This window comes from Rutilus rutilus, assembly GCF_951802725.1.
Source record: "Rutilus rutilus genome assembly, chromosome: 6".
Lineage (NCBI taxonomy): Eukaryota > Metazoa > Chordata > Actinopteri > Cypriniformes > Leuciscidae > Rutilus > Rutilus rutilus.
Genome location: NC_140214.1, coordinates 11,409,271 through 11,434,316, shown reverse-complemented (window position 1 = coordinate 11,434,316; position 25,046 = coordinate 11,409,271). Strand labels below are relative to the sequence as shown.

The 25,046-nt window shown below is 37.2% G+C and overlaps 2 protein-coding genes across 4 annotated transcripts in view; both read right to left on the bottom strand.

Annotated features, from left to right (window-relative positions):
- esyt2a (extended synaptotagmin-like protein 2a) overlaps nt 1–12,816 on the bottom strand; it is a 28,238-nt gene extending 15,422 nt beyond the window's left edge. For both annotated transcript variants that reach the window (XM_084410668.1, XM_084410669.1), the window contains exons 1-5: nt 11,475–12,816; nt 3,584–3,625; nt 3,320–3,454; nt 1,462–1,538; nt 1,312–1,384 (exon numbers count right to left, since the gene is read on the bottom strand). In XM_084410668.1, coding sequence (XP_084266794.1) covers nt 1,312–1,384; nt 1,462–1,538; nt 3,320–3,454; nt 3,584–3,625; nt 11,475–11,846 — 699 coding nt within the window. In that variant the 5' untranslated portion in view covers nt 11,847–12,816. The remainder of the gene's footprint in view (nt 1–1,311; nt 1,385–1,461; nt 1,539–3,319; nt 3,455–3,583; nt 3,626–11,474) is intronic.
- A 768-nt stretch (nt 12,817–13,584) lies between these two features.
- Nucleotides 13,585–25,046, bottom strand: part of dip2cb (disco-interacting protein 2 homolog Cb) — a 36,783-nt gene continuing 25,321 nt past the window's right edge. The window contains exons 24-39 of one of the 2 annotated variants that reach the window (XM_084410631.1): nt 24,877–24,977; nt 23,958–24,038; nt 23,675–23,798; nt 22,281–22,402; nt 21,506–21,617; nt 21,310–21,419; nt 20,517–20,647; nt 20,266–20,434; nt 18,865–19,035; nt 18,634–18,663; nt 17,907–17,968; nt 16,481–16,538; nt 16,319–16,393; nt 16,052–16,226; nt 15,787–15,910; nt 13,585–14,762 (exon numbers count right to left, since the gene is read on the bottom strand). In XM_084410631.1, coding sequence (XP_084266757.1) covers nt 14,510–14,762; nt 15,787–15,910; nt 16,052–16,226; nt 16,319–16,393; nt 16,481–16,538; nt 17,907–17,968; nt 18,634–18,663; nt 18,865–19,035; nt 20,266–20,434; nt 20,517–20,647; nt 21,310–21,419; nt 21,506–21,617; nt 22,281–22,402; nt 23,675–23,798; nt 23,958–24,038; nt 24,877–24,977 — 1,898 coding nt within the window. In that variant the 3' untranslated portion in view covers nt 13,585–14,509. The remainder of the gene's footprint in view (nt 14,763–15,786; nt 15,911–16,051; nt 16,227–16,318; nt 16,394–16,480; nt 16,539–17,906; nt 17,969–18,633; nt 18,664–18,864; nt 19,036–20,265; nt 20,435–20,516; nt 20,648–21,309; nt 21,420–21,505; nt 21,618–22,280; nt 22,403–23,674; nt 23,799–23,957; nt 24,039–24,876; nt 24,978–25,046) is intronic. The other variant, XM_084410632.1, reaches the window with a different exon arrangement.

Sequence of the window (25,046 nt, the reverse complement as noted above, 5' to 3'; positions counted from 1 at the left end):
AGCAAAAAAAATTTAGCAGTACAAAATATCATTTTATAATATTTTGCATAATTAATCTGACATTTAAAGGCACAGTATGCAAGTGTCGCCGCTAGAGGTTGCTTATTCAAAACAAAAACAACGTTTTTTTTATGCTTATATGCCATAGTCGGCCGCTGCAGCTTCTTTCGTTATGTTGTTTATGTCCATTTCACTTAAAGTTACGTTTAACGTTTGCCGGTTCCTGCCTCCTTCTTCCCTAAAATCACATTATTTTATTTCATTCTAATAAAATAGCCACGAGGGCTGAATTACTACTCATACAAGTGAGTTTATTTTACAAATTAAAATTGTGGGGTAACGCAGCGCTGTTTTACTTGGTCAAAACCGTGAGTATGTTGAAAGACATTGATTAACGTTCGCTTGGTGGCTGCTGGTATGAGACACTTGTTGCACACTGCAGTAAGCCAGTTCGATATTAGAATATCATATTAATAAAAGCTGGATAGCTTGTGTTGCTAAATGGCATGTAATTCATTTGAAAATATATTGTATGGTGGAGAAAATGCTTTATTACTGTTATTACAAATAAAGCTCTTTCTGATTATGCTATGTTAGCCACTTGACAAAATGGTGTAGTCTGATTCACTTTTTGGGTACAAACATGTTACTTACGGTAAATCAAGAAAACAAGAGATTCCAACAATAAGACTAACAATGTTGAGCTATGTAACACAGATTAGTTTTCTAATTCTAATGCATTCAAATGTATAACACTGTGCTAGTGGTTTTTGGATATTAAAAAAAACAATCTTACATATTGTGCCTTTATTCGCATTTTTTACAAATAAAATATTGTAAAGAGGACAGAGAATCATGGGGGAAAGGAAGAATGAAAGTGAGAAATGTTGGATTTCAAACTTTCTGGCATGAGCACTACTGCTGAATGTGTTGCAGCATATGCATTAACCTCTAGGCATTTTAATAAAAAGAATTATCGGAGTGATCTTGCTCAGGTCATTTCCTGATACCACCACCCCTCCTCTCTGTACCGTTTCCTGTAACATCTCCCCTATCCTCTCCAGTTAAAGGCAAAAAGCTCATAAATAATTAAAAAACTTTTGCTTGCAGATATAAAAAGAGACAACCATTATCTCTAATGCCTGACTCTAATCTAACAGAGAAAAGAAGCTCTTCTGACACGAAGTTCAAAAGGCTCATGTATGGTTGCCCTTGTTGTTATCAGGGTAATGGGGACCTACTCAAATGTAAGCAACTTATGCAAGCACCACACAAACAGGCATGTGTCACACAATTGTGTCTCTGTCTTACCTGTATGCTCTTGATTCCTGCACGGCAGTAGTATTTCTTAATGTCCACATCAATTTCAGTGTTTCCAACAAAACTAAAAAAAAAAAAAATTCAAGTTTCAAAAATGCCCATTAATGAGTCCCAGTGGTTAACTGTGTCTGTGTACTTTACCTGATCTGTAGGTCCATAATAATCTGTCGTTTATCCACATTCTCTGTATAAACTTTCACTCCATCCACCCTGAGAGGCTGCAGACAAACAAAAACGTATTATATTTTGAGTGTAAGAAAAACGTGTGGGTTTACAAAGCTGTACTACGGGACAAATGTTGAATATGTTAAATATGAAGTTAAATATGGTTAAACCTTCCTTTGTGGATGTCCTTAAAGGTACAATTTTTTATATATACATACACACTCACCTAAAGGATTATTAGGAACACCATACTAATACTGTGTTTGACCCCCTTTCGCCTTCAGAACTGCCTTAATTCTACGTGGCATTGATTCAACAAGGTGCTGAAAGCATTCTTTAGAAATGTTGGCCCATATTGATAGGATAGCATCTTGCAGTTGATGGAGATTTGTGGGATGCACATCCAGGGCACGAAGCTCCCGTTCCACCACATCCCAAAGATGCTCTATTGGGTTGAGATCTGGTGACTGTGGGGGCCATTTTAGTACAGTGAACTCATTGTCATGTTCAAGAAACCAATTTGAAATGATTCGAGCTTTGTGACATGGTGCATTATCCTGCTGGAAGTAGCCATCAGAGGATGGGTACATGGTGGTCATAAAGGGATGGACATGGTCAGGAACAATGCTCAGGTAGGCCGTGGCATTTAAACGATGCCCAATTGGCACTAAGGGGCCTAAAGTGTGCCAAGAAAACATCCCCCACACCATTACACCACCACCACCAGCCTGCACAGTGGTAACAAGGCATGATGGATCCATGTTCTCATTCTGTTTACGCCAAATTCTGACTCCACCATCTGAATGTCTCAACAGAAATCGAGACTCATCAGACCAGGCAACATTTTTCCAGTCTTCAACTGTCCAATTTTGGTGAGCTCATGCAAATTGTAGCCTCTTTTTCCTATTTGTAGTGGAGATGAGTGGTACCCAGGGGGGGCCTTCTACTGTTGTAGCCCATCAGCCTCAAGGTTGTGCGTGTTGTGGCTTCACAAATGCTTTGCTGCATACCTCGGTTGTAACGAGTGGTTATTTCAGTCAAAGTTGCTCTTCTATCAGCTTGAATCAGTCGGCCCATTCTCCTCTGACCTCTAGCATCAACAAGGCATTTTCGCCCACAGGACTGCCGCATACTGGATGTTTTTCCCTTTTCACACCATTCTTTGTAAACCCTAGAAATGGTTGTGCGTGAAAATCCCAGTAACTGAGCAGATTGTGAAATACTCAGACCGGCCCGTCTGGCACCAACAACCATGCCACACTCAAAATTGCTTAAATCACCTTTCTTTCCCATTCTGACATTCAGTTTGGAGTTCAGGAGATTGTCTTGACCAGGACCACACCCCTAAATGCATTGAAGCAACTGTCATGTGATTGGTTGATTAGATAATTGCATTAATGAGAAATTGAACAGGTGTTCCTAATAATCCTTTAGGTGAGTGTATCTTATTATATTTTTTATATTGCCAAAGGTTTCATTTTAGAGGTAGATTTAGGGTTTGAGTTGATCTGTAGCAATTATAAATAGCTTTATATAACACAACAGAAGTCTTTGGCATGATAAAAACAGATACAAAAATAAAGTTATTTGTGTTATTTATAATAAATAAATCTATTAATACAGTATAGTTAATACATTACACTCATTTAAATATAATTAAACCATCATAATATAATTTAATAATAATATAATGTGCTTTTTATTTTATTTATTTTTTTATGTTTTTATGGGCATTTTTTCAATGCAAAAATGTTTTCTTTCAGGGAAAGGTTTAGGGTTTGAGTTATGTATGTCCTAATTTAGATAGCTAGGTAAACATGTGCATGTACTGTACCTTGTCCCCCATGTCTATTTTGGAGAAGGTGAAAGTGCTAAGGTGCGCATTGGCCCCCTGCACTGCTGGTTCAATGGTCTCTCTGAAGATTTTATCAACAAACTGACAAATATATGGCCACATCTGATGCACAGTCTGTGAAAAGAAAAGAGAAAGAGAGAGAGAGAGAGTGTTAATACTCTTGAGGAGACATTTCTGGGTTATCCTAGATGCAGATCTATATTTATAAAACCACCCCAGCACACACACACACACATACAGTACCTTGTTGAGCCACTCCACTCTCTCCACATCTGGAAAATGAACCTGAAACAGAAAACCGATTGAATAATCAGAATGTTTTATTTTATCTGAATGGCAGATTTATACACATTCAGTCTCATTTGTCACAGCACATCATCAGCTATTAAAATAGTTAGAAATATTTTCATTTTTATTTATTTTTTATAATGACACAATGAGTCAGTGTTTGACATCAACTGTCAAGCATGTAGGGAAAGATGCATTGGTTCATGAGTTGATAAAAAGAGGAGCTTTTTATACCGGTTTTGCTTGCTATTTGAGGTTTGTCACTCAATGGACTTTAGTGAGGGTAGACACAACATTTCATTTGATGCAACTGAATGTAAGGCTGTGAGGGATAGTACAATCTGCTTCAATTAAATACTGCATAAATTAAAATATGTAACCAAAAGATGTTTTAATCTTAGGTTGGCCACATTAGAGAGGAAAGGTATTGCGGAGACGGAAAGAATCAGATCACTGCATCACCACGGCTCACTGGCCATGGCTCACAACTTGAACGAACTAGTATTATTCTGATTACTCATCATATCCATTACTCATTTACAAGGCCACATTATAATAACATGATGTGGCTGTTTAACTGGAACATTGTGTTACATTGCTGAAGACTAACAAATTAAAGTTGCCAACAGAACATGATCTCTCAATCTCTGTCTCCCACTCTCATAGAGAGCGATCGATGCAATTAGAAAATCTCTGGATTAGAAATCAAGAATTTAAAACAAAAAAAATATATACTTTTTCATTAAAATACATAATTTTCATGATGGTCCAGTTGGAGGTTCTTGACCATCTGCGTTCTTCTACAGATGCTGACCTACAGGATGACACTTATGAGCTCCTTTAAAGGATCAGTCATGAGTAATTGGATTTAATCGCTCTAAAGAGTTACTCACTTACTAATTCAGCCAAAGTGGTTCTTCACTAAACCTATTTAAATGAAATACATTTTACATTGGATGAATAGATTGCTACTGATCCCGATCTGAATTCTGACGATAATCTTGCACTGTTCGTTCATTACCCGGAGGAGAACTGGTCCCCCGACTGAGCCTGTTTTTTTTTCACCAGATGTTTTGCTTTCTTGCCACTGTTGCCTCTGGCTTGCTTAGTTGGGGACACTTAACATTCAACAATATTATTGATCTGACTGTATTGCACTGTTGTATGAGAAATTAACTGAGCTGGACAATGACATCTTTTTTTTTGCAGAACTGCTTTATAGATGAAATGAACTAATTGAATAATTGATGATCTTTACAACTGAACTGAATCAACACTGAACTGACACTATATACTATATACTGAATTATCACACTAAAGCTGCTTTGAAACAATCTGTACTGTATAAAGCGGCATATAAATAAAGGTGACTTTTAACATAACTGAACGGTAAAATTATATTTAATGCAATGTTAAACCATTTACAAATTTTTCACTATAGCCTATATGGTAAGTTATGATTAGCCAATTAACAGGTTTTTACTGTAGTATTTTTATACTTTTTTCTTTACATTTTTTTTTTTACAGTGTAGAAAACGATAACTGCTACAGTTTACTCATAATTAAATCATAAACTTTAATAGATACTCATTTGGAAGAGAGTTTTGTTTGTTTATTTCTTTCTTAATGCCATGTCTACTTCTATAGCATATTTTAATTAATGAAATTCAGACATTTTAAAATGGATGATAAAAAAAAACCTTTAAAACATTTTTTAAGATTGATTGTAATAAAAACTCTAAACCAAAACATGGACTGAATTTGTCACAGCCATTTAAAAGGGAGTTTTGTTCTAATACATAATGCTTTAACAACAACAACAAAAAAGTATGTTCCCAAAATAAATGTTGTTTTAAGTAGTTAATATTTCCATCCCTATTTTGTCGGCAGTTTCTTTGATTTTAATGGTCGCGTTCTAGATTTGTCGCATCAAGCTGCTCTCTCGCATTGTCTCTCTGTCTCTGGCTCTTCATCTTACTTTAATCAGCATGGAGAAGAGTAAACTGTGTTAAGGAGAAAGGACCTATATGGAAAGATGTCGCACAAAAGCATGTGAGCGAGAGATATGCCAGGAAAACCAAACGGAAAATCCCTGACTTGTATTGGCTCCATTTGTTTCTCATATTTTCCTGAGGGAGAAAGCCAGTCTATGACTCAAAGCTGTGCTATTTCCTGATTATAATGCGCAGAGAGCATAAAACAGCTAAAGTTAGCCTGCTAATTCGCATAGCCTGTCAGACAGCAGTCGACGCTGATCAGATCTGATATTACTAAGAATGCATCTGTACATCTGTCTTATCTCTGCCGCAAACACACATACCTCTGGCCTTCAAAAGATTTCGAAAATGCTGATAGGGGTCAAAGTATCATTCACAGACACAATGTGAATATGCAGTATATATTTAATATTATTATTTATCTGTCTGTTTTTATAACATCAATCCCTAAACGCAGTTAAAATGAGAATTGAAATGAGGCAGAAATTCCATGCAGAACATCCAGTTACAATAGTGCAGTTTTGACAGGACGACACAGGCAACTAGTCTAAGCATGATTCATAAAGCTGATTCATGAAGACACGTTAACACGCTGACACTGACCAAATGCAGTAATGTGTGTGTGTGGGAGATTTATGGGCGTGGACGTGAACGTGTGCATCTGTGTAAGATCTGATCTGTTAAGCACTGTCATTTCCTATCCAAGTAAACAACTTTGTCATAAACAATCCAGTTGCCCAGTTGAGAAACAAACACGCTCATTCTGAGAGTAACAGTAGCGACCAGGAAGAACTTATAGACAGATTTGACCTCATCTGACCTCTAAATCAGGGGTTTAGCAGCAACCTTGATCAAACTCACTATCATACTTCCTATCATTTTCTAGTAAGACATCTGAAGACCTTGATTAGCTTGTTCATGTGTGTTTGCAAAACTCCAATCAGAAGCGAGCATCCCTATGCCCTATTCACAGAGCCCTTGAGTTGCGTGCGCTATACGGAGGAATGCGTGTTATGTGTATGTGTGGGTAGTCTGTTTTGTGTGCGTTTCAGATTCCACTGGATCCACAGCCTGCGATTCTTCACAAAGGAAGATGACGCCCCGGTTCACGCTGCCAATCACCTCACGCCACCGTTTAAATACCCATATCTCCTCCGTGCCGGCAGCTTTTTGCTCACTTTGCCATGTGCTTTTTGCACACTACCTATTAGCGCCGTTTTGTGGATATTACTGTTATTAGAGTTCTTGTATACTGTGTTTGCTATTTGCCTGAAATGTTCTTTGTTAGCATTGAGGTTGTACGTGTAGTTGCATCCTACTCTGTCTTCTCAAGTCGTCGCGTTGTGTTTGAGGCTGGGAAGGGAGCAGGTAAGTCATGTGGGACATCCTTTTGTATTACACAGAAAACACAAATACATCACAAAAAAAAAAAAAACAACTTGAATTATTATTTGTATATGTTAAACCTGAACTCTCTTGCCATCTAGCACAACGATTCGCCACCCTGGGTCACATGACCATAAACGATAAATTGACTTCCTTGAAGTAAACAATGGCATTTGTAAAGGGATTCAGGTATTCACTTTTGTTTGAAATGCCTCTAGCCCCCTACAAATGACGTCCCCTTCGCGGAGGGCCCTTTTCCTCAGAAGGAACGTGGAGCTCGAGGGCCAGAGTTGAGAACCGCTGGCCTAAATGAGTTAACCAGAGGTGTAGATGGTCTTGTGGACTTACAGCTAAAGCTGCTTAATGATTTGATGAGGTATCACAGGTACGTCTGAGAGGAGTCAGCACGACTGCTGAACAGGTCAAGGGGCATTTGCCGTTTTAGCTGGGCATGTGCCAGACACAAAAGTGTGTCAGACTCAATGCAAGAAACTGATTGGACCGTATTATTAGCACATGACTGACATAAAAAAATATGTCAAATATGAGGAAGGAACAGTAGGAATGCACTCAGCTATTGCAAATTTGTCAGCCATTTTTTTTTATTTAGTTTCTGTGTCAAACCTTTTAGTTTTTATCTTTAATCAATCTTGTCCTGTTTTGTTTAGTCAAGTTTTAGTCGACTAATTGTCTATAATGAGCATTTTAGTCAAGTTTTAATCAAACGAAAACTTCACATATCCGTCACATATTATGCTGCATATTTTCTTTTTACGTCAATATACCCATATAGTCACAGTTATGACCCTTATTGCCTCATCTTAGTCACGGAAAAAAGGTTGTCAACGGACATGCATGCATTAGCACGAGTATGCATTAAATATCCAATATCAGATGATTACATCCAATATGGACAGATACTAACAAATTAGTAATGCCAGTTGACAACATATATATATCAATCATGCACCATTGAAACCAGTAAGACTTTTAGAAATGGATGGTTAGCAGAATATCCAGGCTTGGAATCATATTCCAATATTCCATATTCCAATATTTCATATTCATATCATATGGTTTCAATATGGGGTGAGTCATCAGGGTGAGTAAATGATGACTGGATTTTTAGTAAACAAGCATCTCTGCTGAGAGAGAATGTACAGACTGGTACCCCTCAGCAATTTACAGACAGCGGATGACGAGATAAACGAGGATGGCGGTGGAGAGATCTGCTGACCTAAATGACTTCTAGTTTATTCATTAAAGAGAAATGACATGAGGAGAGAAAAACACTGTCCACAGTGTTTCCTGAAAGAACAAGATGATGGCTGTGGATGGAAATCAATGTAGACGACGAACAAAAACATTGGAGCTTAGCACTGCATTGAAAAGAGCCATCCATATTCTGACCACCTAATACAGGAAAAAAGACCTTGCACCAGTCTCAAACAAACAACAAAGTCTCTATAGAGCTCAATGTGACTTTGATCTGACACAGTAAAGCAAACATACTGTAATAAACGTATCAGTCACACACACACAGACACAATAAAGGCCCTTTCACACGGAGCGTGACGCGATAAAGCCAAGCGAATAAAAGGTGTCTCTTGGATTATTAAACACTGTTTTGCAACAGTCCAATGGAGTCCTTTTTAACCCTTTATTAGATTTTAGAGGCTTGACTTTTTGGTTTTGTAGATTTTCAGTAGGAGGATTTGCAGAGTAGTTGTCGACCAATATATTGCCAGATATTTGGCTTTTTTATTTTTTATTATCAGCATTAGCCAGTCATTTTTTTCCGTTTGGCCGATAAGTGTCACAAATGGGACTTTCATTTTGACAAAGCTGAAAACCCAGTCTTCTAAGAAACCACAATCTGTGGTCATTGTTGTCTTTATTTAACAGGTCTGTCTAATAATATGCTGCGCTATATCCAGTTGGCCGTTACGTCATATTCAATGTGTAATGCATGTAAAATTAGCATTGCCTGGTCTTTATTTGAGAAAACATGATTCCCAGTGCACTCAGAGACAGGTCTCACAAATTTTTTATATATTTTTTCAAAAAGTATAGCATTACAGATAGATAGTATTAAAGAATAGTAGTAGTCCTATAACAGAATCAAGAGTTTTTTTAAGTTTAAATCATTTTCAAATTATTTATTTCTAATTATTTTAGTGAATACTATGTCAAATAATGTGATTACAGCAACTGCACTGCTCTCTAAAATATAGTTTGGCAATGGTGGGCCAATGTCGATATCAGCCGACCACTACTCAGAAGCAGATTATATATAATGAATGAGTTACACAGAAAGGTTAGGACAAACTAAAACCCCTTGTGTGTACACTTCATGGTTCAGGTAACACAAACTTTGCCTTTCATCGCCATGTCTGATATATTGATTCCCTTGTTAGTTATGAACACGCGCACAAACACAGACACAGACACACAATAGGATGGGAACACTGTCTTTATAAAATCTGCCCTCCAGGAAAAGAGTAATTGTATCTGCTCGTACACACCATTAACCCAAAAGGGAAAGTGGCACGCCTCATCTGAGTGACAGGTAACTATAGCAACATGTCCTCAAGCATGTGACTCCCTATGTGTTGGTGATGTCATAATAATGATGTTGAATGTCATAATGACAGTTACTGTAGTAACGCACCACACCCACTAAGGAGAGGTTATTTCACCATATGTGGCTATCATCTGACACAAATAAACAATATATGACCTGAACTTGTTTACAAACACACTTCACTCAAACACATATGCTTAAAACTAATAATTGTTGTAAAGTTGAGTGTGTGCAGTGTTTCATTTTTAAAAACTATCATATAACACAATCCACAATCAAGCGAACCATGCAACCAACCCAACTCAGACAATCAGTCAACCTGAGTTTCACGAATTACCTGTTCAAGTTACTTAATATCAGGCTAAAACTGAAAGAAAGAACAACGAAAGCCTGTCTGGCCATGCCAAGAAGAGTGAGTTAAAGCTAATGGAGTGAACACTGGAGTTTTGTGTCCCTGAATGACTCTTTCAGCACAGAGGCCTGCTAACGATATGAAATAATATGCCAGGACTGTGATCTCAGATTAGACAGCGCACTCATTTGTTTAAAGTAACAGAACTAGAGAGTGTCTGCAGGCCAAAAGAAACAGACATGACAACCTGGCGTGTCCATGTGTGTGATTAAAAGTTTGTAATTTCCCACAAGGATTCAAGTTTATGTTTCTACCTGAGCATGACAAATGATTTTGAATGCAGCCACTGATTTAATATTTCAGAATCAAATCTGGGTATCGGCCCTTATAAATAAAAATATCTTTAGTGTTTATATATATATATAGCCTTTATATATATCTTTAAGGAAAGATGTTCCTTACAGTCATCAAGAGTGCATTTATTTGATCAAAAACACAGAAAAAAAATGTAATATTGTGAAATATTATTACAATTTAAAATAGACTAAAATATAAAAAGACTGGAGTAATGATGCTGAAAATTCAGCTTTGCATTATATTTCAAAGTATATTAAAATAGAAAACTATTATTTTAAACAGTAATAATTTTTTTCTGTATTTTTGATCAAATAAATGTAGGCTTGATGAGCATAAGAGACCTCTTTCAAAAACATAAAAAAAGCAATGTTTCCAAACTTTTGTTTTGACCAGTGGTATATATATATATATATAAAAAATAAAGAATAGTTTTTATACATAATGGCCGATAAGAGATATCCTAAATAGTTATATCCTAAATATTTTATTATTATTAATGCCATTATATTTATATTTATGCAAAATAGCTTAAATATAAATAAATAAGTAGACAAATGCAACTCGACTATCTGTCTCTCACTAGAGCTATGGAATACTTTAGGCTACATATGAAGAGTTCAGATGCAAAAGCCTCTAAATGCCATCTGAAATTTTCTTATAGAATGATCATTTTTATCAAGCTTGTATATTTCAATTCAATAATTTCACTTAAATGGCAATGAAGATTACCTATTAATTATCATTTAAGTGAAATTACTGAACTTAAATATACAAGCTTGATAAAAATGATCATTCTATAAGAAAATTTCAAATGGCATTTAGAGGCTTTTGCATCTGAACTCTTCATATAAAGATTTTAGAAGAGCTTAATAGTGAATCTTCTAAGGTCAAATGTTGGATGGCCGGTTCTGACACTTCAGATTTGTGTCTTGATTAGATTTGTGACTCATTCAGGTATGTAAGCAATGTCATTGGTGAATACATATACTTTTGACAGCATCAGACTTTAACCACACACATACACAGACACACACACACACACACACACACACACACACACAAGTCTGAATTAGTGCTACAGGTCAATGCTGGCCCTGGGGTCAAAGTTCTCCATGTCAATCATTACCAGATTATATGAGTACCGCAATGTTCAGTGTGTCGCTCACTCACCCACGGCGGCAGCTCTGAGCTCCGGACGGTCTGACGCACCGCTCGCTCCTCATGCTCCAGAAACGCCAGTGCCTGGTTGACCCGAGCGAATCTGGTTCCCTGGTTCCGCCTGAGCCAGAACAGCACGGCCAGGCCGATGAGGATCCAGCTGAAACTGAACTCCAGATATCCCAGCACGTAGATGGGGAAAATCACCAGGAATGTCTTAGCGAACTTAATTCCCATCTGCGTGGCGTCCGTCACTGGAGACTGCGGCTCCTCGTCCGGTACAACCGGTGTTTTGACATCTTGGGGGGTCGGAGCAGAACCCGGTCCGTTCTGACTGACCGCTGGTGCGGGTTTGGGTTGCACTCCGTTTGCTGACGCACTCATCTCCAAAGTACACAAATCCAAAACAAACAACAAAACTAAAAAACTAAAGAAACAAGAGAGTTTCTAAAGAAACATCTCAAACATGTAACGTTAACGTTAAGTTAAGAATATTTATAGTAAACAAAACGAGTCGCGTCGCTCGGTTCCGGCTCTTCCCAGGAGCGCAGATGATTGGATCAGCGCTTCTCCCTAAACTGCTCCCCACCCGACCTTGCCTTGTATGGAGCGGCCGTCGGCCCGTGATTTTCCGCCCTTCACAACGAACTTCAACTCGCTCGAGTCTTCCAGCTGCTGCCCCGTCTCTGAGCGCGCGCCACGTCTCGCTGTCCCTCTCGTCACCGCGCGAGCTGTGAGCGGTACCACCTCTCGCACTCACCACATCCTGCAACAACACACGCACACACTCTGACCAAACCCGCTGTTCTGGATACACAGTGACAGGAAGCTTCAGTTCACACTGGCAGAATGAGGGTGGCGCAACGAGCGTGCACGAGCGGTCCGGAAGCGCCACCTTGTGGACTAAACTTAATACACAGAAACTCTTCACACTTTGTGATTAATATAAGCGCATTATCTATCTATCTATCTATCTATCTATCTATCTATCTATCTATCTATCTATCTATCTATCTATCTATCTATCTATCTATCTATCTATCGGACTAAACATGCAGAAATTCTTAACATTAATATTCGTATTCATAAGTTCACTATTACACTGTAAAAAAGGATCGTGATTTTAACGGTAAAAGACTGTAAAAATGCTACGGTGAAAAACTGTTAATTGGTTACCAGAAAGTTTCCTTAGCCTACTAGGCTATATAAGGTGAATAACTGTGATAGATCTAACTATCCAGTTTTTGGACGTGAAAAGAAACAAATCATTTTATAATTTACAGTGGAAAAAACGTATAGCCTATTGACATTCCCACAATTTCCTGAGTGACACACATTTGATGTATTTTTGTTGAAATAACTGTTTCTTCAACGTCTTTCTTAGTTTTTTTCTTATCAGTTATGTTCATTAGGGTTTAATGTTACATTTAATGTTGTTAAATTAGTGTTTATTGCATTTTTAAAATGTCGTGTGTTTCGAGTTTGTGTGAATAACACTGTGCAGCTTCTATATATTAATTTGAACTTTCTCAGCTTGTGGATAAACTGCTCAAGATGAGCTTTGATTCATCATGTGACTCTAATCACCAATGAGATTGGCGGTTGTCATTGTATTACAATAATACAAAAAAGATGTTAATACCAGATAATAAAATAGTTTTTTTACTAAATTGAATGGACTTTTTTTCTTCTTTTTTTTTTTTACAGTGTAGCCTATCTATCTGTCGGACTAAACTTAACATGCAGAAAACATTCAAATGATTAATATAAGCGCATTCATAAGTTTACAATTATCTATCTATGAACAAAAAGTTAAAACATTATTTTGCCCCTCTGAGTTAAGCAGCTGATGCATCAGCTAGTCTGACATGCTCATGTCTGGTCAGGAGAACCAGTTTGGCTTGTAAGACTGAATAAAACAAATCTTTTTTTCTTTTTTAAATTAAATAAATTTCACAAAATATTAATACATTTATAGTTCATTCCTTTTCCGCATGTGTTACTCCACTCAGCATTCAATTAGAGTAAAACATGCATTTAGCATTTTGTTCACTAGATGGCAGTGAATGTACATTGTGATCCTCAACAAAAGTTTGCAAGGCAGACATGTTTTCTCAATAAGAATAGTTGAAAATATTTTATTGACATATGAAAAGACATAGTGACATAATCAAAGTGCTTTTGTATCTTACATGTAATGAAAGCTTCAAAAATAAATAAAGATATAATAAACACACATTGTGCATATGTCATTCTGTCCATTCCTCCCTCCTTCCCTCACTTCCTCTCTCTCTAGAGATAGACATAAAACAGGAGAGATCAGCTGCTGCTGGGCAATGAGTCTAGAATGCAAATTCTATTTCACATAGTTCTATATTTATGCGTATCACAGTGCAGATATGATCTTGTTCATAAACATGATAAAATGACCTTTGCTAGCCTAAACTATTAAAGTCACAAAAAATGATGTTGCAAAAGCTAGACAAAACAAAACAAACAATTTTCTGTACATAATTAACAATTGTGAAAATGACTTAACATTAGCATCATTAAAATGATAAACATGCTAAATGAGTATGTGATATTTTAATACAACTTCAAAAATGTGTATCAACAAAGACACCAACAAAGACGAGCATAAAACAACAATATATGCAAAAGAAAAGTACGTAAAAGCACAAATATGACACATATTTGTGATCACAGGTTTAAAAACACTAATAAATAACATGGATTTAATTGGCAACAGCAATATTTATCATAGAAAATTCCATTCTTTAAATTAAATTTAGTATGCAAGATAAAAAAATAACCAACACTAGCAAAATATTGGGCGACACAATCAAAAATGAAAATAAGAACTTAAAGATATGCTACAGGAGTCCTTTAAGTCTTTTAAGTCCCTCTGTGAATGATGTGCGAGTGTGTGTTTGCTATTTTTAGGGCGTTCGATCTACAGTTAGCAGGCTGACAGAAGTGCTGAGAGTGAGAAGGTGCTGGAAATCATGGTTGTTGTGCCTATCTTTAAGAACATCGCGTGTGTGTTTCTACATGTTATAAGCCACATATATGGGGTCGAGCTGGTCGGCGAGGAAACCGTCTCGCAGGTGCATGCGTTGCTTCTCTCCGCGAGAGTTGATGGGAATTACGCCCGTATCCACAACGACCACCACACCCACAATCAAGTAGTGTTCTTCTAGAACCACATTAGTTACCATTGGAACCAGATCTAGAGCCTCCTGCTCAGAACCGTCCAACTCCACCACCACCACAAGGAGATTCGTCCATGTGAACACCGCACTGAATGAGAGAGAGATAGAGAAAGTTTGAACCTTACAAACTTATACAGAATGTATTCTTCGTGCAATGCAACTTCATCTGCACTGCAGTTAGTTTTCACTCTCTGATCAACTACTGTATTGTCAGCAACATTATGAAGAGAATCTTGCTGAGCAAACAAGTTTATGGATGGCTACCTGAATAATAACGTATCCAGTTTAAGGGCAAAGACATTTAAAGGAAATTATTGCCTCCTTGAATATTGAGGCTCGTAACTGCCAGGAAAAACACACGTTAAATGTTGAATGTGGCTTTAACCAATTATTTTTATGATTTATTAAAGTGTGGAGACTTTGGCTATTAACTTGTGTTATTTAATGTGCAGCAGCTGTTTTTTCAGTTCAGTTTTTTCAGCTGTTTAAAAAAAAAATAAAAAAAATAAGGTTGTATTTCCAGTAAAAATAAGTATGTTTCCATATATACCCTACCGTTTAAAAATTTGGGGTCAACAAAATGTTTTTTTTTTTCAAAGAAATGAATACATTTAATAATCAAGAATGAATTAAAATGATCTAAAGTAACAGTAAAGACATTTATAATGTTACAAAAGATTTCTACTTCATATAAATGCTGTTCTTTTGAACTCTCTATTCAAAGAATCCTAAAAATGATCATGATTTCCACAAAAATATTAAGCAGCACAAATGTTTTCAACATTGATAATAACAAGAAATGTTTCTTGAGCATCAAATCAGCGTATTAGAATGATTTCTGAAGGATCATGTGACACTGAAGACCTCAGTAATGATGCTGAAAATACATCACAGGAATCAAATTCATCTTAAAATATATTAAAATAGAGAACTTATTTTAAATTGTAATAATATTTCACAATATTATTTCAGAAACAAATCTTACCAACCCCAAAATATCCTTTAATATAAAACGATTATATCGTATCACAATGACATGGTTCCCACCCCTAATCTCTGTGTGTGTGTGTGTGTGTGTGTGTGTGTGTGTGTGTGTGTGTGTGTGAGCTCACCACTCTGTGATATTCCGATGTGCCCTGATGATGGACGTTTCAATGTCAATGGGATGGTATTTCATACCTCTCAGCTCCATGACTTCATCTAACGCTCCCACCACATAAAGGGCATCGTGCCTTTCTGAACACACAAATAAAACAACTCATAACAACTCCACTGCTCAATGCAAATCAAATATCTTTCTATCTATGAATGCACAAACAATCCCTCTTTATCTGTGACAAAATGGCCAATATATATTTAACACACACACACACACACCTCCGCTTGCATCAGTGAGGTCGGTCCTGCGCAGAAACCCCAGGTATCCGGTTCTGGCCCACACAGTCTGAGTGTCTCCAAAGCTCAACCTGGCTCCGAAATGATCCGAACGCACATTTTCCTCTCCGAACACAGTGAAGTACCCACTGGCATTCTGTGGACTATGGACCCAGATCTGCACACATTTTAAAACGGACACAAGTGAGATGCTTGGTTATGAGGAGATATTCTTTTATCTGATAGACAAGAGAGTGCTACTGGTCTAACCTCCCCTAAATGAGAGTCTCCGATTGGTCCCTTCGTCTCTGGGTTAGCGATGATGATGCGTACACCAGGTAAAATCTGTAAAAAAAATTAAGAAAAAAAAGTCACATTTTGGAATCTAATGTGGTTAAAGAAAATAAAGAAACATTTAACTGTCTTACTAACCTTCCCAGATTCCATGAGAGGTAAACTATGTGGAGATCCTCTTTCAACCAGTCTCACCCTGCAAACACATACAGTTTTACTTTAGATGAGGATCTGATAGAAAAAAAATTATATTGTTCCAAATATATGACAGTGTTTTTTTTTTTTCTTGGAAATACATCTGAAAAAAATGGGTTTGTCTTATATTCAGGGTCTAGACTTTTACATATAAATAATCTAGCCACAACAATAGGGAGAGCTAAATAATACGTGTAAAGTGTAAGACTGGAAAAACTGGAAGAACTGGAAGAGAGTTGCTCTCTGAGACAACAAAGGAAATTAACATTTGAACTCACCATTTGAGACACAAAGTCTCACCTCAGAATACATCTCTCCCCCTCTTCCCCACTCCCCCTCTCTCATGCTGAGACCACATGAAAATTACCCAAAAATACATATGGTTTGATGTGAATAATTATCATCGAGTATTAGGTCTATGGAGAGTCCCCACAGAGATAGTGAACCAGACGTGTGTGTGTGTGTGTGTGTGTGTGTGTGTGTGTGTGTGTGTGTGTGTGTGTGTGTAGACCTAGAGTTTGGCATCATTTGAAATGTCTCAGTGCGACTGGTACAAATGTCTCATTTCCAAATAAGTAAAACAAAAGGTAATAAGGTTTTTAAGAGTTTAGAGAGAACCGGCACACAAAGGAAGGTGGTCTCCTGGCAAATGGTCTCACACCCCCAAAAGGTGTAACCTCTGAATGCAAATTTCCATTGTTAGCACATGTTTCCATGTGAAAGAGGTTCTGTCTATATAATGGGGTTTCCTCCATGACCGATAAACGCAGCAGAGTCATCAAACAACTCTCATTCAGCAGTCAAGAAATACAGTGTGTAAGAGTGTAATGTTAGAAGATGGCGAGCCCAAAAAGTCTTAAAAATGCTAAAAGCTTCCCGCGGTCCTAAAAATGTCCACTTCGAAGAAATTGACAGGCAAGTGTGTCAGTACCTAGACTAAAAAATAAATGAGGGGCTGCCCACAACTAGAGCCGTTATTCAGCTGAAGTCACTCGAATTCGGCAAAGAGCTGAACATCCCCACCAGCGAGGCCCCTCGTTTCTTATTTCGGCTATGTACTGACACACTCGCCTGTCAATATCTTCAAAGAGGAATGTCTTTTCGTATATTTTCGTATATTATATATTTTTTAAATATATTATATAATATTTAGTTTCATATATTCTGAGAATTAACATTTTCTGAACATTAAGGGCCTTCTTTCACAGACTATTTGTTGAAAATAAAAACTACTTTTTGAATGGTACTGTCCTAATCTGTAATAATTTTGTCCCTTTTGCTACATCTTTGTAAGAATGAAAATAATTAAATACTTAATGTATGTGTGTGTGTGTGTGTGTGTGTGTGTGTGTGTGTGTGTATGTCTTGCCTGTCATGTCTCAGTGCTCTCATGTCCACATAGACCGTAGTTGGATCAGGTCCTGATGTTCCCTGCACAAACATACAAATCACCTTCTATAAATTACAGTCAAACATACTTAATCGCCCACCAGATGAGCACGATGCTTTACTTTTTTATGGTCAAGGTGACTTGCATTAAAAGTGAACAAAGTGTACAAATGTATAGTGCATGGACAGGTTTCAACCAATCAGCAAAAGAAGGAAGGTAGAGGTAGATTAGTTCAAAGATGATATATTTCCCCTTACGTAAACATCTAATTCAAAACAGGTTAAACTGTTGGCATCCATCATCTAGAAGGAAAACTCCTGTTCCAGTGTAGATGCAAGGTGTTAGTTGTATATAATAACATGTAATGGCCTAATACATTTGGTTTTATGCAACATCTTTTGTAAACCACCCTGAAGCTAATCAGGAGTTGTCCAAAGGCAGAAATGTTTTTGCACCCTTTATGTCTGAATCCAGAGATAAGCATGCTTTCGTTTCGTGTGAACCGTTCTGGACAAGAGCACTGAAGCTGAAGTCATTTGAGGTGAGGTTAACATTGCTTTGCCAATTAGTCAGCAAGTAAAAATTAGTAGTCATGCACAAAGGACGATAATTAGTAGATTTACTCCCACATCTACATATGGTTGTAATAACTGAAGAACAGTCAAGAGTTATGAAATGATGAGGATCAGTTGAAGTTCAGTCATACCTGCTCAGCAAGCTTCCCCAACCTATGAGGCTACATGAGGAGAGGAGAGGAAGATGTAATGTATAAATATGTTAAAAAGTAACTTAAATAATAAACTTAAAACTAAATAAATCAATAAATCAAATAGAAGGTTGAATGAGTTACATGACTAGAAAAAATAAATAAACTGAACACTGGGGATGCCGCTAGACTATGAAATCCGACGTGGGTCATATTCTTGCCTATACTGACCTGTAGGCAGATTGCGAGATTGACCCTGCAGCCGAAGGCAGTGCTGACGGCACGAGGGTGAAGCCCCACATCCTTAAAGAGCTTACAGAAGGACTGTGTCAGAGCAACACGAGGCCTCTCTTCCGCCACAACCACACATGAACGCACACGGGTCAGATCCATCCCACGGGCCTGAGAGAGAGAGAGAGAGAGACACACAAATACAGGGGTGAACTGAGAAACTGTGTTATTTTAGTATTATTGAGATACTATTCATATTTTGAATTCATTTTTATTTCTATATTTTGTGTTTTTATTTTAATTTCAGTTAAAGTTTTAGCAATTTTGTGTTTTTGTCATTTTTTGTAAAATTTTAGATTTAGTTTTTCAGTACAATACATCAAGTTAAACTAAATGAAAATAAGAAATGTTGTCATAGCAACTAGTTGAAATAAAATATTTTTTCTCTTTTCTTTTTTCAATTAACATTTATTTTATTTCAAGTAACAAAAATGTTTTTTTTTTATGGTTTAAGTTTTAGTTAAAGGGATAGGTCACCCAAAAATGTAAATTCTCTCATCATTTACTCACATTAATGCCATCCCCAATGTATATGACTTCCATTTCCATTTTCTTAGGAAAATAATCCATCTCTGTGAGCCCAAATAATGCAAGTGAATGGCTGCCAGTTGGTTGACGTGTGAAAAATCACCACACACAGCGATTGTATCGTAAACCACACAACCACAGTGGATAAATGAAGCGTTGTGAAGCTTGCGCGAGAAGTAGCAGTCCCATTGTAACCTACTACTGTGTTGTAAGGATGCATTCGACACAGGTTACCTTGAACGAATATATTTAATTTAGAGGGAAACGCAAAAAGAATACAGAATGGCGCAGCATATATCAGCCTCTGTCCAACTCTGCGTGACTGCAGGCTCCGGGGGAAACTCTGAACATGGGTGTTAAAGAAACATCCCCAGACCATTACATCATGTTCTTTCCTCATGAACTTCACAATGCACTTACTTTTGTGTTAAGCTGAATTTGTGAACACTCGTATGACAGTAGCCCAGAAGCAATAATGTAGAAAAAAATATTGGGATTTTTCTTACACACACCAATCGTTTCGCTTCAGAAGACATCCACCTGTGTTGTATGGATTACTGTCACGATCTCTGTGTGATTTTTCAAGTGTCAAACAAGCGGCAGCTATTCACTTGCATTATATGGACACACAGAAATGGATTACTTTCCTAAAAAAAAATTAGTTTATCTGAAGAAAGACAGTCATATACATCGGGGATGGCATGAGAGTGAGTAAATGATGAGAGAATTCTCATTTTGGGGTGAACTATACCTTTAACTATAATAATCCTGATGAGAAGCAGATTGAAATGGTGTTTGTGTGTGTGTGCACACCTTTAGAGAGTCGGTGAGAGGGCTGAGAGATCTCGTGCAGAGCTCCATCACAGAGTACGAGCAGAACGTGTCTCGGACTTTAAACTGACTGACGGACTGCAGCCACAAAGCAGGGTTCACCTCCAGATCCATCGGAGAGATCAGAACAGACTGCTGCCCTGCAAACACGCTACGCACAGAAAACAAGCACACAAATGAGCACCTGTGTTTGCTGAGTGTTCATCTCAGGCGAGTGCACAGGTGATCCGTACCTGCAGAGACACCACAAGACGAAGCCAAGGCCGCAGTACGGGTCGAGACATACGGCCACCTCTCGAGAGGGATACAACTCACACTGCAGTTTAACAGAGCGACACAGAGCACTGGTTGCATTGTGAGACATCTTCAGAGAAAGAGAAAAAACATTTTATAGAAGATAAGATAAGATAAGACAATATATAAGAAATAAACATTTGGGTGTCTGTCATCAAAAAGTTTGAAAACCCGTTTTACATAAGCTACACACACACACACACACACACACACACACACACACACACACACACACACACACACACACACACACACACACACTAGTGTGTCTAGTCTAGACTGTCACACTAGTCTGGTTCACTATCTCTGTGGGGACTCTCCATAGACCTAATGGTTTTTATACTGTACAAACTGTATATTCTATCACCTTACACTAACCCTACCCATCACAAAAAAAAAACTCTGCATTTTTCCTAAAAAAAAAAAAAAAAAACTCATTCTGTATGATTTATAATACTATAAACTCATTCTGTATGTTTCCTCATGGGGACCTCAATTTTGATCCCCATGGTTACATGAGCCCCCATGAATCTGTGTGCATTCAGGTTAAAGTCCCCACCAGGATAGAATAACACACACACGCACGCACACATATGTTTATGTTATATAAATATATTACAATATATTTATTTATTTAATAAAAAATATATACATTTCAAATATTTATAAATTCAAATTTAATTACATTATACGGTACATAAAACAACATTAGTAACAGGTATGATGAGATACCTTTACTCCAGCAAGCATGCCTGTAGTGGACACACTAAAGTCCAGATACGCCAAGGAGTCTGGGTCACATGGCTTAAACAGCAGGGGACAACGCCTCTTTGGCAAATCGTCTAACAAATAAACACACACATATTTCTGATGAGCACTTGACAGGTGTAACCTCAGAACAAAGATCTCATGTCTCTGACAAACTCACCTGTTTCCAGGATAGGAGGCCATGATTTAAAGTCCACAGCCACTGACGCGTCTCTGGACCTCAGAAGTTTAGAGATGGCTTGGGAGGTCATAACACACACTGAACGACTCACCTGCACACACACCAACATTTTTATTCATTAAAAATGGTAATGTTTCGAAAGCTGATGTGTTGTCTCATTCTATAATGCATCACATTTACAATAATTTAAATGATTTCACTATTAAAGGGACAATGTGTAGCTTGTTAGGTATTTTATTATCTAAAATCAGTATTTGTATTCATAAATATGTCCTCAATGGTGTACAAATACCTATGCCAATGATCAGACTAATCCTCGTAAACGAAGAATTTATTATCTTTATATACATGGGACGGGTAGGTCCACGGAGGCTTCCATGTAGTTCCACCATCTTGAAAAACTATAATAGCAGAGAGGGACAAAAAGTACTAGGCCAACGCGTTTCCACAACGCGTTTCCGTTCAGAGCCAGCGTCACGTGACTGAAGCCAGCAGAAGCGGAGGAGCAGAGCAGAGAGAAGCGCTTGTCACTGCCCCGGCAAGTTTAAAAGGATGCACTGCACGGTTATTTATACACCGTTCATTCATACATATGCTGAGTCACAGGATGAGTCCTCGTCGTCGAAAAAGTCCAAAATAGACCGTAAAAGGAAACGTGACCAGAGATTACAAAAACAAGGGTTCCTACACATTGTCCCTTTAAATGATTAAGATATCTCTAATAATTTAATTCACGACAGAGGTGTGTCCTTACGTCTAGGATCATTTTAACTGTAGGTAGTGTAGTGGGGATATTCTGAGGGTGAGGCGGCCGTACAGTTATAGGAATACATCCTGCATACAGACAGCCGTAAAATGCAGCGATCAGATCTAGACCTGAAACAAAAAAACAAAACAAAAATGCACACAGATATAAATCTTCATGAAATAAAACTACATCTGTAACAAAAAGCTGGAATTCAGCCAGTGCACATTCACTCATTCTCATTTATGATTTATTTAACTGTAATGTGATATTTTCATTTAATTTGAATTTAATCAAATGGTTCATAAAGCAAACGTGATATGATTTCTCTACAGATTTAATTGGGGTGTGAATGACTCTTGAATGTGATATAAAGAACAGGACCGTCTGCTGTAGCTGATCTGATTTCATGAAATGCTACAATTAGCACCACAGAAAAACTACAACAAATTGTGATTTCTACCCTGAACCAGAGTTCAGTACGCAAATGAAAAATGTACATCGCTCCTGGGAAGTTTATTAACTGGTGCTCAGACAACAACAAAAATCTGATCATTTAAGTACAGCTTAATTTGGTTAAAATAAAGGGACACATGTATTATTGCAACCTGCAGATTTATTGGCAAACTTTAGGGTATGTTCAGTGCCTTTGTCTTTAAAATATCTTCATTTGGGAGCTTTTCACAGCAAATATTAGATTCATTCATTTGCACATCATGCAATCAACAGGGGTTTTGCAGGTTTTATGAAGGTAAATGTAAGACTTTTTAAAGACTTTTTTTAAGACCAAGTAAACAAATTGTTTACGCAAGTGAATAAATTGAACAATACATAAATATGTATCTTACAACAGATATTTGTTACTTTTTAATTCATTTTTCAAAAACAAAAGACTACTAGCATATGTAAATATCTTTTACTGTACCTACTGATTTGTAAGTTCTTCCTCAGTATTTTTGTCTTGTTTTCCAGTGCAAATGTCTAAAGATTCTTAAATCAAGATGCATTTACTTGAGTGCGATTGGGCAAAAAAAAAAAAAAAAAAAAACTTAATTCAAAGAGAAGTTTTGATAACTCATTGACAGATGTTAGTTCTTGTTTTAATCATAAACTCACTTCATGTTAAATTTTAAGTTTTTAAATTTGCATCTCAAGTAAATGTATCTTGATTTAAAGATGTTTAGATATTTGTTTTGAAAAACAAGACAAAAGTACTGAGGAAATGTTTCATTTTTTGCAAAGCATACAAAATTTAATGCCATGACTTCATGAATTTTAGACTTTCAGCTCTGATTTAAGACATTTTAAAAGGCCTTAATTTGCGTAAGGGCAAAATAAGACTTTTTAACTTCTTATTAATTCAAATCAAGTAAGTTAGCCGGAGTGTGTATGTCTGTGCTTACCTGGTGGATACACTAATGCTACATGGTCTCCATCTCTTAGCTGTCCTCTTTCATACAGCATAGTGGCAATTTTCTCAGCTCTCTTGTGAAGCTGTAGACAGGTCAGAGAGCTTCCTATTGCACCCTGAAACATACACACACACACACACACACACACACACACACGCACACACTTATAGAAACATAATGCTACACCTGAAATCATATGGAGGTCAGAAAGGCTCCTGATTTTTAATCATTTTCTAAACACTGGGAAATGAGAAAAGCAATATGTGTGTGTTACCCTTGAGTTAATGAGTGTGTAAAGTATGTGGTCAGGTGTTGTCTGAGCTCTCCACTGAAGCACCTCCGACAGAAAGAGAAACTAGAACACATAAGAGAAAGAATAATCAGTCCGAGTGAAACACTCTCTCACACACACACACACACACAATACAAGGCTTGTGTGTAAAGGTTTTCTTTAGGAGGTCAATTGAAGTAAATTGTCTTCCCATCTACAGGGATCCTAGAGATGCACGATATGGGAAAAATCTGTGATTTTCTGATAAAAATTAAGATTGTGATTTTTTTTTTTTAAATAGCTCCAGGTTTGCTGTGCTGTTTTGTAGGGCAGCACAATTTGGCCCCCAAAAAGAGTGAATTTATCTCTATATAATTATACAATTATTATGGCTATCATTAATAAATAACAATTAAGTATTTTTATTAAGTAAAACATCGATAATAATTTTATTTTACAGTACAACTGTACACTGCTGTCATTTTTGTTGTGTTTATTTTGTTATTGAAAGGAAAGCGTGCGGCACATATTTACATATTCATCTAAACGACACTCCCAGAAGCATGGGTGAAGTTGGGATGTTCGCTAACAGTAAACCACTGCAAACGTATTTCAAACTTCTTTTTACCCCTAAGCGAAGAATAAAAAAATAAAAAAGAGTATATCAGATGCTGAGATGATTTCATGTGGAGCAGCATTTACTGGATACCGAGGTGCTCTGAGACATGGAAAATACTGGATCATCAGCTGCTTGCATGTAAATAAACACAGTGCTGCGCTTCACTCTGAAACACGCAGCACATCTATATATTTTTTTTTTATTAAATCGCAGCCATTATTATAGCAATTTTGATTTTATTCTGTTTAACTGTTCAGCCCTAAGAGATCTTAATCTCTGCAGACACACAAACTCTGAATTTACCTGCTCATTGTCCTCCATGTGACTCAGGTCTCGTCCGCTGGCCTGAGCCATTCGTTTTCCTGCGACGAGATTCCCCACCATCACAGAGGCAGGACCCACCTCTGCAACAAACACACACACACAATATTTACACAACACTCTCTATGTAACACAAACACATCATGCTCTAT